Source organism: Lepeophtheirus salmonis, chromosome 4 (genome assembly GCF_016086655.4).
Source record: "Lepeophtheirus salmonis chromosome 4, UVic_Lsal_1.4, whole genome shotgun sequence".
In the NCBI taxonomy this organism is placed as follows: domain Eukaryota; kingdom Metazoa; phylum Arthropoda; class Copepoda; order Siphonostomatoida; family Caligidae; genus Lepeophtheirus; species Lepeophtheirus salmonis.
The window spans coordinates 22,149,267-22,163,122 of record NC_052134.2 but is presented as its reverse complement, the minus strand read 5'-3'; the positions used below and the strand labels follow the sequence as shown (position 1 = coordinate 22,163,122).

Sequence of the window (13,856 nt, the reverse complement as noted above, 5' to 3'; positions counted from 1 at the left end):
ACCAAACAATAGCTGAAATATAAATAAAGCGGCGGTTTCAGTGGCAAAAAAGCTAAAGAGACGGTTTAGGTCTCTATCCGGACTACATACAACATAAAAAACTCCATTACAGTTAAGCACAGCCAAAAATTATGCAGTAACAATATAGCTGACTTCTGCCTTAATCTTATGTGACCCTCTTCAACTCACTGGGCTTTCATCCATCATGAGAATTTGGTACGTCGTTGATACGGCATCATCAAGAGCTGTTAATCTAACTCCGGCGTGCCGAGGCTGTTATTGGTTGTAAAAGAGTACATATTGAACAAAAAATATTGCTAAATTTAATGTTTAAAGATTTGGAAAATGTTTTTGATTTTTCTGTTTTTTGTTCCATAAAAATCATGTTTTTTGTAATTTAGCTACTGCTAGTTTTGGGTCTCCACTCTGTACAAATATATTTTTCAAAAAAATAAAATAAAACAAAATAAAACCCCCTTTTTGAAGACATATGTTGGAACAAAATAAGATAATACGAAGACTAGACGAGACGAAATGTGACGATCAAGACTAGACGAAGTGTGAGGAAAACACACATTGAAAATTATAACCAAATGAACCCTTACAAAAGTTAAGATGGCTAAATATTTCACTCATTCATAGGCTATGGAAACCTAACTCCAAAGACGGACGTTGGAAAAATCGCCACCATTTTCTATGCTCTCATTGGCATTCCATTAATGTTGTTATATATGAACAACATTGGACATATACTTGGAACAAGCTTTAAATACACTTATTCCAAATTTTGCAGGTGATTCTTAAATACAATAACTACCTTTGCGTTGGCAGGGCATGGGGTAGCGGGAAATATACGCGCTTCTTTTATTTATTTCCTTTTTTCAAATTTTTACTTTTTTTATAGAATTAAATATTTTGTCCTTTTTTTACAAAAACCTTTTTTAAAAAGAAAAAATATAATATTTTGAGTAGCTTTTTTAGTGTAATTTAAATTGTTATTTATCGAATTACACTTTTTTAGACTAAATTAGTTTTATTTATTTTTAGAATGATCACTTGCCTTTTTAAATACTTTTTTCATCAATTGTGACCATATTTCATAAAATTGTGTTTTTTTTAAAATTTATTATTCTATTTTTACAGTAACTTTATTATATAAATAAGGTCCATTCTTTTTAATATTTTCTATTTCTATTATAAAGGGTATGTTTTTATATATCTGAAGCTTTCAAACTATGTAAGTTGAAAAAAAACTAACAGATTGTATGGTTATTTTTTTCAAGTCAGTTTATCTTTAAAAGCAGCCTGTGGTTTACATTTTACAGGTGCAAGTGACCCCCTCATATTAAAAGGCATAATTATAAGTATTACTTCAAAGAAAACCTAGATTGATTTCAGAATTTGAGTTTTTAGGTGTAGTAAGCCATCCCCACATGACTACGTGGGCAAAGGACCTCTTCCTTCCTCTCTCGTAGAAGTATCAAGCCTTGGTGGAGACGACAAGACTAGTAAAAGGTCCAGTTCAAGATCTAAAGTGAGCAACTCATCTACAACCAATGCAACGTTGACGTCCATTTCCCCGGATGATGAAATTGAGAATGAATTTCCGGATGTTATCATTCGCATTCAAGAGAACGAGGGTATGGTAAGTAAACTCTTAAATGAATTTACTATCCTAGCACAGTGGTTCCAAGCCGTGTTGTATTGGTACTTCTTTATTCGGTCCATTCCAGTTTTAGGGCCGTTCCTATCAATCCTAATATCTCTATTTCCTTGCAATCAGTCCTCATCCATCGATTCTTGTAATATTTTCTTGAAATATCGATATGTTTTATGAATCCCAATAAGTTAAATGAGATATGTATCAAAAGCACTGCACAAATTTTTTAAAGAATATCTTTTTTTTTTATAATAAGGTAATATTCCGAGTGGTCCATACAAAATCTAAAAACTTTGAATTTTAAACATTAACAAGACATAATTTTTAATTAATAATAGAATATCAACAAAGTTAATACGATAAACAGGTGTATATATTTGTCATAGCGTGCCAGTGCTGGGTGATAGAGGCTTTGAGGGCCGTAGTGTTTGGATGACAGACACAACAAAGACTTACCCACAACATCCGCCCAAAAAGGTGTAGTCGAGTGGTTTGGCATCAAGGCTAAACGGGAGCCAAAGTTGTCAAAAAAAGAGTTGAAAGGAACTCAAAAGACTAATTCAGAAGAGGTTTGCAAAAGAGGAGATGGTTTTTTTTCATTGCTGGTGTCAAAAGTGGCCTGTCCACCTTCATAAGGCTCTTTCCACCCACTGTTTTGATAGCTCTCTCGACAGTGGGGTGTAAACCCCAGATACCTAGTGTATGATCCCCCATGGACTTGAGATCATTGGTCTGGGATGTTATCTTTGACTCCTCCAGATCCAGTTTGGCCTTTTCAAGGCTTAATTTGAGACCCTTCTTTCTTTCGAACGTTTAAGACTTGCTGACGGCGTAGATAGGGTTCCTGAGGTCCCATAACTTCTTTGAGTGGGCGAAAGGCAATTCGTCAATCACTTTCTTGTGTCATTTTCTCGGCTTGTACTAGAGCTGGAGAGCGCAGGTTTGTTTAGTTTTGTAACTAATTGCGTATGCTTTTATATATGGAAATATGAATTAATTTCAATCACTCAGCCTTCATTAATTTATGAATTAGCAAGTATTCATATTTCAATGGACAACCCGGTAATGCAATATAATACGAGCATAACAAATTTTTTTTTTTCAATCAATAAAAAAAGGTTTATGATTCTTAATACAAATACACATTAAAAGTTTTGTTTTATACAGTTTTAAACCTCATATGACGTCATTTTTGTATATATTTTAATAGTCAGTGATTTTTCATTTTTTTTTTTTTTTGGTTTCTCTTCATCGAGAAGTTTCGGAAGGAAAATTTATCCTTAAAAAAAGATTCTAAATTAAATTGACAGCATATTTTGTTACATAATTGTGGATAACTAATAAATTAAGTAATTTGTTAAACTTTAGCTCTCTATCATCATTATTTGTGAAGTTTTTTTATTTAATAAAAAAAAATTTCTAATTTCTAATTATGAAAATGAAGTGAGAAAATTGTTTTATGTACATAAGTATTTAATCAATGTTGATTATATAAGAGCTAGATTGATATTAGTGTTTTTGTTTTTTCCTCAACAGTCAACAGTAGAAACATGTCATTTTAAATTAGAATGGCCGTTTCTTATAAAGTTTTCTATACTGTCTTATGATGTAACTTAAAGTTTTGAAATGTCTGGGAGAGATTGATGATAAAATATCACTAAATTTGTAGTAAAATCCCAATTTGTTTGGCGTATCTGTGGAATTCTGCTGGAAAAAAATTGAATATCTTGCTGGTGTTGAGATTTATATTATATTATATAAAATGATTTTTGGCAATTTTTATATTGCATGGCAAACAAGAATTCCCTGCTACTCCAATGTATTCCAGTGATTAACTGTATTTAAAAAAAAAAACTTAATAATTTGGCCTCGAAACCGAGAAATGAGCCGAAAAGTGAGACTGGAGTGGACTTCAGTCCTCAGTTCTATATAAGAACCAACACAACACTAGTTCTAACCATGTTTCATTATTTGACCCTTTAATTTAAACAATCTAATATAAAATACAAAAATCAAATGGAAAAAAAAGATTTTGTACTACAAAAATGCATCACATCAATTACATATATGTAATAGTTAAGAATTTAAACTCGCACGAGACATATCTTTTTTATAATTTCTTTAAATTACAGTTGATTTTGTTCATCTTTTCTTCTATTTTCTTTTCGAATAGTTTTGAAAAATAATTATATAAGTTATTTATAAAGTTCCTTGTTTTTTTTTATTAAATTAAAGATTTTTAATTCTCATAAGTTTTCCTTTTAAAACATATCCTATTTGAAGTAAAATATTTTCCATTCCTTTAATTATAACCCCAGATCCACTCAAACAACCCACTATTATAATAATACTAAATAATTTTATTTCCTTTCAAATTATATGAATATAGGGTATAAAAGGGGCAAATTGACAGTTTTTGAGCTATGGGTAATTGAAATATTAATTGAAAATAAGACTTTTTATATTCTACTGATTAAACCTTTGTTAATCAGATGAGCATATATTTTTCTTTAATAAATCTATAAATTGTCAAATAAAAAGTATAAAACAATTAAAACAACAGATATTTGTTGAAATACAACATAAAACTGTACTTTTAGTACACGATAACGTTAATTAGTATAATTAGTCCACCAAATAAGTTTATAAAACCAACGTGATCAGTTAATGTATGAATATTTCAACTTTCAGGCCCAAGGTCATCCCTCTGAGGAATCGTTTGGAAAGGGCTCTAAAAAGAAAAAAAGAAAGTTACCTAACCCTCTTAAGAATAATAAGTCATCCTCTCCTAAAGCTATGGGTGGAAATACTGTGGAATTCAAACTAGTTGAAGACATACGACTCGTTACAGTTCCAGTCACCTCCTGCATTTTAGTTTTGATTGGTAGGTATGTAGCTTCAGGGTTGCATATATTTTTTGCGGATTTTTGAATTATTTTTTTTACCATTCTTTATTTGAATTGTATATAATATTATATAGAACATACGATGATGGTCTGAAAAGTTTCCGACCACGACGTAAAGAAAGTAGCACTCGTAAATAAAAGCTAGCCACATCTACTTAGCGTCTGTTGACAGTTTCTCGCCAAAGTTTCAACAACATAAGATACAAATATTTAATGACCACTGTATACTAAATATTGTCCATTTAGAGAAAAATACTCAGATCAACTCAATCAAACGACTATTACATAACAACTGACCGTCCAAAATGACTAAAACTATGGTGAGTAACTATCAACAGATGCTATATAATGAGAGAAACTTTTATTTACGGGAGAAGTAATGGAGGTCGAAAACTGTTCATATACATATACAAGGAAAACCAGAGCAATTTTGTAACAAGTACATAAATTAAAATTACACTGATGGCTCTGTAGTAGAACTTCAACCAATTTTCTAGAAATCAATCTTTAAAAAAAAATTAAAATCATGACAAATATTTTTTAAAACTGTTGATACCACTGAATTTCCCGTGTTAGCTACTTTCAAGTGATATACCACAAGTTCCAATTGGAGTTATGATAAAATGACAAAAAACGGATAGTTTATTTGATTGTAGTGCAACAATTAAATCCTCCTTTCATTCGAAGCAATAATCCCAAACCCATTACTTGAGATGGATGTTTTTTTTTATTCATCTCAATAGCATCCCCTGGAGCAGATGGCAGATATTTATCATCCCACAATAGACTTGGTCAATTCAAAAGCCTTTTTGTAGGAATGGATGATATTCATGGGTTTTTGTATCCGCTGAACCTAGACTCTGCTCTCTAGGTTCAATACGCCCAATGCAGATCCCACTATCATTTTCTCGGATAAGATAATATTCAGTATTGAATGCAAAAGGAACTCTGAAAAGAACAGATGGCTCTCCATGTAAAAAGACAATGTCCCCTATGTGTACAAGTCCAAAAACTCCAGCTCCATCATGGTCTTGGTCGTCATTCCCAGCACAGGGATTGGCATGCCACCATTCTTCTTCAAGAAGGGAGAAAAGGTCAATGTGGAAGTGCTTGAGGTCCACTGTGCTTCCATGGGTGCAGGCAAACGTACCTGAACCCTACTTGTGGCAACAGGACTCTGCCCCCTTCCACACGTCCAAGATCAGACAAGAGTTCATTAGGACCAACTTTTAAAAATTTTGTCCCCCAAGACCTGGCCCTCCAACTCTCCCGATGCAATCTGTTGGATTACTTCTTCTATGAAAAGTTGGAGAGGGAGGTCTGTTCAATACACCACAACAGCGTGGGTGAAGAGCTCGGCTACAGATGTGGAGAATGCCTGCAAGGGCTTCAGTGCCATGATTGAGAAAGGGATTGATGCTGAGGACAGTCACATTGAGTAAAATAATACATAAATGTCAAGCAAAATCATTATTGTTTTATTGCGTATTTGCTATCTAGTTTACAATTTTAGAAAGACTCTTTTGAATTTTGCCCGAATTTATCTCAGCAACCCTGTGTAAATAATGATTAATCACCATTAGTTAATCGTTTATAATCTTATTTCCATAGGTTACATCATATTTGGAGCTGTGTTATTCTCGGCTTGGGAGGGTTGGGATTACATGGATGGAGCCTATTTTTGTTTCACTTCTCTTATGACAATCGGTTTTGGAGACTTTGTTCCAGGAAATGATTACATATACCATGTGGATCCTGAGCTAGAGGCTGAAGCTGAAGGAAAAGCCAAATTAGTCCTAGGTGCAATTTACATCCTCCTAGGAATGGCCTTGATTGCTATGTGTTTTAATTTGATGCAAGAAAAAATTATTATGCAGTTAAGAACGATTGCAAGGAGACTGGGGCTCCTTCGGCCAACTAATCTTAATCATTAACTGAGATTATCACTATCAAACATACGTTGAAATATATCATATTATAGCTCATTTTTTTATTGTATTAATACTATGTGTTGAAGAAAATATGACCTACAACACATTCAATATTTTTTAAAGTTGACAACCTGAGCAGTGTTTTGTTCATTTTTGAGGATGGAAAATCTTAGTATGAAGTTGTTATAACCGACAAAGAGGAACTATATGTGTAAGACCCTATTGGCAGTGTCAATATTTAATAGGAGGGCCCTAGGCATAAGTACCCCAGGTCCCGCTCTGGACTTTTATAAAAAGCTTTCTAAAAAATATCATTTAAAAAAAATTATTTCCTTTTTACTATTTTTTTTTTTAAATAAAATTAAAAAAAAACAAACAGGCCATTCAGATATAGCTTTGCCCCAGGTCTCACTCACGATAAAACTAATCCTGCTGTTTGGGTTCTATTATAATTGAGGATCGACATTGGAATAATTCCTGCATATGTTCTGGATAGATACGGAGTGGAACTTGTGTTTATTTCTTACATTTGACAGTTTCTAACAGCTTATATAATAAAAGTCCTGACAGCTAAGCTGTTCTCCTCCCAAATATTTTCCAAATTGTCAGAATTACCATGTTATTTTATTTTTACTTTTTTGGCATGCTATTTACAACTCTACTGATACCTCAAGGTTACTTATTCAAATCGATAGATATAATTATATTCTCACTCTCAATTTAGTCCTTAAAGGTAACAATTGGACGAAGGAGGAGAAAAACTTCTCGCCACTTTCTCGTTGCAGTCATCTCCATTGCAGTTGACTTTCGTACATCTACTCAAAAGAATAAAAAAATATGTTAAGAGCTCACATGCATTAAATGAATCAATAGTAACATACATTAGTCGATATAACAGTTGTAAATTGGATTTCAAAAAAATGGGCATCCATTTCAGATGCATTGAACCTTACTTTTCCACCATTTGGGCTCAGAACTGTAAGTTTTAAATAAACCAATTGGTTGAAACGCTCCCCAATAACAAATTTATTATTTCTTTTAGAATCGACTATCATAAATTGTCGATCATGGAAGTGTCTCCTCGAATCTACGATTCCATGATTTGTAATCTAAACATATATAATTAATGATATTAGAAATATGTGTTTATATTACAAAATATCAATACATTTGCGTCAAAAAGTCGGATCCCTTTTCCTGATTTAAGTGAATAGAGGTAAAGACCATCAACTATTCCATCCTTTCTCTATTCTTTCGCAGTAGTTACTCTAAAGAATAATTGATAATGCCAGTACAGCTTTAAATACCTAGTTGCTATTTTTTTTCTATTTGTTATTAACAAAATTATGCCTCTCTGTGTAAACTTGATTAGAATGTTACTGTTTTCAAAAATGGTGCTAGGTCATTTCATTCCAAATAAATTAATTCCTAGTAATTTCATTCCCCATCAATTCATTCCCTATCAAATTCACTCCCGGACATTTCATTCCCACTTTGAAGAGGGATAGTTAGTGACGTCATACGGTTTATGTTTCTACACTAGTTAGTAGTTTCTGTGTAGGGTTGTAAATGGAGGGATGGACAGTGGGCAGTCAGCAATGGAGTGAGTAATGACTAGTGATGGATGGGAGACATATATGAATGAGTAATTTTTTATGGATTAGAAATAAAGTTATAATAAATCTTTAATAGTGTGTAGGATGGAATCCCAATCTGTGGATATTATTTATATCTTCTACACTCCTTCTCCTTCCCATCGATCGACAATCATCAATTTCACCATCCTCTTTTCTCTTTCCTTCCTCTTTTCACAATTCAAATCTATAAAAACAATAAAAAAATTTGCTCAGGACCCTCATTCCCTTTTCTGGGATCACTTACTCTCTTCTGATTCAAGTTCAGTTCTGGATTGAATCCTACAACAATTATCATCGTTCATAGGATCATTTCGGGACTCGTAGTAGATCCTTAGAATATATCCTTCAGCCTCTTTCCACTCAAATGTCACTTTTATACAGGGTGCAAAAACATCACTTTCTGTTTTATAATGCGTGGCAATCGGGCTGTAGAACTAGTAGCAGGGTGTGCCAAATTTAATTCTAGCGAAGATATTCTAAAAATTTTTTTGGAAATACAGTCAGTCGCTATTTAGTGTTGGAAGCATGTAACAAAGACTTACTACAATTATATCTCTGCAACAAATACTCTAGTCTTTTATGAGCAAACCCAAATGTTTAAGGCTTTAAATATAATTTGAATCTATTTAGGAAAGTAAGTTCACGGCTCAGGAATTAAATAATAATGACAACAGCTAAGGAAAAGAAAATTCATTCTGTAGATTACCCATTCCAAAAAAGGGCAAGTTAAAAGACTCGCACGATTTTCAACACTACTTATATCAATTCATATGACATCTTTTGATTTAAAATTTTAACTGAATGGTATTGTTCATTATACAAGTTCAAACTCTTACTAAATGTATTAAGTACTAGAAGATGGGGGACAATGGCCCTACCCTATTTAAGCAATCACCTATATGTAATCTTTAATATGCATACCCAAAAAATTAAATGTAATTTAAGAGAAATAGTATAACACTATTTAATACGAGAACAACATCTTGCTGAGGCTTTAATAAATTTATTACAAAGGACTACAATCATTCAAAATTTATTAACCATCTTAATGTCCAATGGGTACTCGTAAACTGTTTTCGGGTCCATCGATAAATAACTTTAAGAACTTACTTGAAACTGAAATATATTATTCAGAAGAAATTTAATCTCAGTTCAAATCATTTTTCAGAGACTGTGAAAATACAGGCATGGTTTCCCCCCCCCTTTTTCTACATTAAGAAAATGAAGGATTGCATTAACATACCCACAAGTAATACTGACATTGTTGTGATGCATAAAATAGACAATCAGAATAATAAAGTCTAAGATTAACAATTTAAAAGTTGTTTTTAGCGTCCCACGTGATAATATTGAAATACTATAATGAGTAATCACCTCTAAAACAAGAGATAAATGACAAAACACTTTAATTGGTATCATTTTTTGATACACTTGTACAATATAAATACATAATAGTAGATGCAATCTACTCATTTTAAGTAGATAAATACTTTTTGTGATAGGAACAATCTTTAATATAGACCTTGAATTAACAATAAGAAAATAAATAATTAGTATAAATTGTTGCATTTTTAAACTTAAATAAGTTTAAAATATAAAAGTTGTCGGAGAAGGATTTTTTTTTATCATCTTTATTCAAGCCATCACCTGTGGCCAATAAACATACATGGAAATAAGTAATTGTATTTTAAGTTTATAAATATTGAATGGAAAGTTATTTTCATAAACATTACCAGAAGCATCTATATCATATCAGTATCGGATCTTACAGGCCAGACTTGTTCTAGCACCTATATTTTCATATCAGAAGTCTTCTCTAATGGCTTCCAAATTTGTATCAACATATCCTATGTGGTAACTTAAGGTATGTTTAATCTTCTTTTGGTTTGACCAACCTATTACTTTGAGAATTTTGTGATGACCTACTTGGAGTGTCTGGAAAAAATTTTGCACGTCAAAGTAGACACCTGAGATTTTCTTTTTCCTTGTAGGTAATCAGAGGCTGGCTTTGGAAACATTATTTCCATTCTTGGATCCGGCGTTAATGCTATCCAATGATAGTACACTACTAATTAATTTTACTTGAGCTGCGGCTAATAAGTTATAGCAACCACTTGGCCATCATTAGATTTGGATTTGGTTTTCTTGAGTGCTATATTCCTTACCATTTGCTTTGCTTTCTCAAACCAAGCATCAATAGATCATGAAAAAGGTTAACAAAAAATACTATAATATTTTTAAAAAATAACTTATCACATCAAATATTACATCCTCTTTTTCCCCAACCAGAATTACTGCCACGTCATCCGGATATGCCAGAGTTGTTGTTCCATGCTCAAGTCTTGTAGAACCTATTTTTTTATGCCTCTCAATACCTTGTGTCAGAAGATATATACTAATTCTAAACATTAATGCCCAAGAAGAGTCTCTTTGCATGCATCCTTTTCCAAATTCATAGTGTGTTTTATTCTTTAGAAAACCTACGACCTTCCACAAACTAAGATGTATCCTTTCATTTTTATTGTCATCCATCCATATCCTTTTTCTTTCAGGGTCTTCATGATAATGGGATATGGTGTCAAAAGCCTTAGCACAGTGAAGGGCTAGAATAGTTGCACTAGGGACATTTCTTTTAAGCTCTTCTAGTCCTGGTACACACAATAATCAATTATATAATATAATTATAATTTATAAATAAAAAATTTCAAGGTCAAAAAATAGATTTTTTCCATCATAAAAATTCTTTGTTACTTCTTAATATATTTTCAATTGTTAAGAGTATACAATAGTAAAAACGCAATTAAGTGATTGATACATAAAATGCATGTAATTGTTTTCTGTGTATGAGATCAATTATAGTATTTTTTAATTGGGGCCTCTCTTTTTTTTTTTTTTTTTTTTTTTTGAAGGTATATGAATCAGTAACACTTATACAATATGTATACTATAATTGGTCCTTTATTAATAAAATAATATTTGTTTCCGAAGGGGAATCACCACACATATCCGGTGTGTACACGAAATTTATTTTTAACAACTTTACGAACTATGATCTTCATAACTTACCATATGATCCTAGAAAAATCCCTTCTCCATATGATCCATTGTCGCCAAAACTGTAAGTTATTTTACAGTATATATCTTTTAAATTAACTTTCTATTTCGTTTTGTTTGGAAACGAATAGCCCATATGTTTTCATTTATTTTTAAGCCAAAGGAGTTCATTTGAATATGAGTTATTGGTATTATATTTACAATAGAATATTTGCTTACTAAAGGTCAAACTTAGCAGTAACATTGATTTTATATTACTTTCATTGAGAAACAATCAATATGAGGTTGATAAAATTATTTACACTTTAATATTTTGTTTCTTTACCTCTTAATATTTATTAATTTTCCTTTGTTTTTATATAATAGAAAATTAATTAACACGGAACTTCAAAAAACAATTATTTTCTTACGCCAAAATAGGCTTAAACAAATAAAAAGATGTTGAAGCTAAGAAAACCTTTGCAAAATTAATTATGAAACTTTGGAAGCTGTTTTTCTTACTTATGTTATTGTAAGATAATTTATTTTGTTCAAAATTTTTCATTTTGAATGTTTCCTTGTATGTGACTCCTTATCATAATTGAATACAGTATCGATCAAAGCAAATATCACGGCAAAATAAATCATTTAACATGAGAATATTTACATATATGAATCACTCATATCGAGCATTCGTCAATTAAAAAAAGTAATAACGTTTGATACATGTGTAATTGTTCGTTGCTGTTGATATTGAACGCATTAATCTCAAATTTGGAATTAGTTTTTTCATAATTGTTCATGTTTTTAAATATTTTCTATGTAAATTGAGCATTATGTATTTTAAACTGGGCTGTATTTAGGGTTATTTTATGAAGCTGCATGTATCAACACTGGGTTCCATCCGGTTTCGGGATCCGGCAGTACCCAATAACACCCCCAAACATTCGGGTTACAATGGGAGGGATGGGAGGGGGTGCTCTTAATAGTTTCTTCAAGCATCGGTGGTGGGATGCATCCTGTTCTTGGACCCAGTGGTTCCCCGAAAACACGCCCAACATTCGGGGTACAATTGGGTGTTGTGAGGGGTCTTAGTAGTTACTTAAGTGTCGGTTGTAGCCCAAAACACCCCAACATTTGGGATATAAAATGACAATTCATAAATTCTACAGTATAGAAATGATTCCAAGTATTTTATATATTGTATAATCCGGTAAAATTTCAAATCGATTGATGGTATATTTTTTGAGAAACAAAAATCGAGAGTTCGAGGTTCTAATTATTTGCCGTTAAAATTCAACATTTCTATATTTTATGTGTGTGATAATGTGGAAATGTTTCGTCTTTATTTGGTTATATCAGAACAAAATTTCCATGTTTGAGTTCAGTAGATGTTTTTACATAAGTATTTTATTATTTGTTGCATTTTTGTCATATTTTTTTAGAAATAATCGCTGCCTGATAATATAAACCGAATAGTTGAGAAATTCATATTATCGGACATTATCTTAAATTTAATGAAATAGCAAATACCTAACTAAATAGTTGGATACCGATGAGACAATAATAAAATGGATGTTGATCAGAAAAAGGAATCACGTTTATATCTGTGCATCCGACTCCGTCTCAGGAAGGAATATAACAAACCCAATTTTGTAAAATATAGTCATTTATTCCATGGATACCTCCAATAAATACTGGATTGACGGTTAAATCTCTCTTAATTATAACTAGCCAAGTATCGTATGGAGTCTCTCTGATTTCGACTCACATCAACTCATCACCTCTGGAATTTATCATCATTTCGTTTTCAAGCATAAATAATTGTTTTGGATCCCACAACAGATATCAATAACATTAATTATAACTGGATTAACGCGATGATTCAAGCAATGTCAATGTGGAGTTAAATTTTAAAGGCATTTGGATGAATAACTTTTATTGAGGGAAAGATACGTGAAGACAACAGAAGATTATTTAGCCAATATAATGTTCCATTTCACTGAATGATTTATTACACTGTCATGGCGATATATTAAAAATAGTAATCAATTAAGAACTTAAATTAATTCATATATAAATTGTATATTATAATATTAAATTAATTGATTAATTAAACTATAAGTTAGACAATAAAAATGAACTCTTTATTCATTGAAATACTTAACTTTGCAAAAATGGACGGTCATATTGAAAGTTATTAGTTCCTTAATACTAGGGATCTCAGTGTTTTGTATTTTTAAAAACATTGAGTTATCGAGGTTCGAGTCACTTATTCCGAAGTAGTCCATTGACTCTCTTGCTTATTAAGAGTATCCTTTATGAGTTGGCCACACGTCATACTTTCTTTTTCTATCTCGAAATTTGAGTCAGCGACAAAGGATAGTTGAAATGCAACTCTCACAACCTTTTAATAATAATGAAATAAATTTGATAAACGAAGTGAAGAATCTCGACTTTTCCGAGTTATTGGGTTAATTAGCACTTCGAAGGGTCACGAAAGTAAATTAAAGGTCTTATTTTGTGGAAGAAGTTGTGAATTTTGCTCTTATGGAGTATTTGGAAGAGGTGGGGTGAGTTCACTCAGAGTCCATCAGTTGACTGAGAGAGGAGGTCGGATGAGATCATATCTAATTATGTAAGGTATTACGACTTTTTCCTATATCTACCATGATTATGACAGTAGAAT

General features: G+C 31.8%; 1 protein-coding gene across 2 annotated transcripts in view; it reads left to right on the top strand.

The window, feature by feature from the left end:
- LOC121115661 (potassium channel subfamily K member 18) overlaps positions 1 to 6,551 on the top strand; it is a 28,800-nt gene extending 22,249 nt beyond the window's left edge. Inside the window, exons 2-5 of one of the 2 annotated variants that reach the window (XM_040709759.2) lie at positions 643 to 793; positions 1,414 to 1,645; positions 4,352 to 4,544; positions 6,178 to 6,551. In XM_040709759.2, the coding sequence (XP_040565693.1) occupies positions 643 to 793; positions 1,414 to 1,645; positions 4,352 to 4,544; positions 6,178 to 6,500 (899 nt within the window). In that variant the 3' untranslated portion in view covers positions 6,501 to 6,551. Of the gene's footprint in view, positions 1 to 642; positions 794 to 1,413; positions 1,646 to 4,351; positions 4,549 to 6,177 lie in introns of both variants that reach the window. The other variant, XM_040709760.2, reaches the window with a different exon arrangement.
- The last annotated feature ends 7,305 nt before the right edge of the window (positions 6,552 to 13,856 follow it).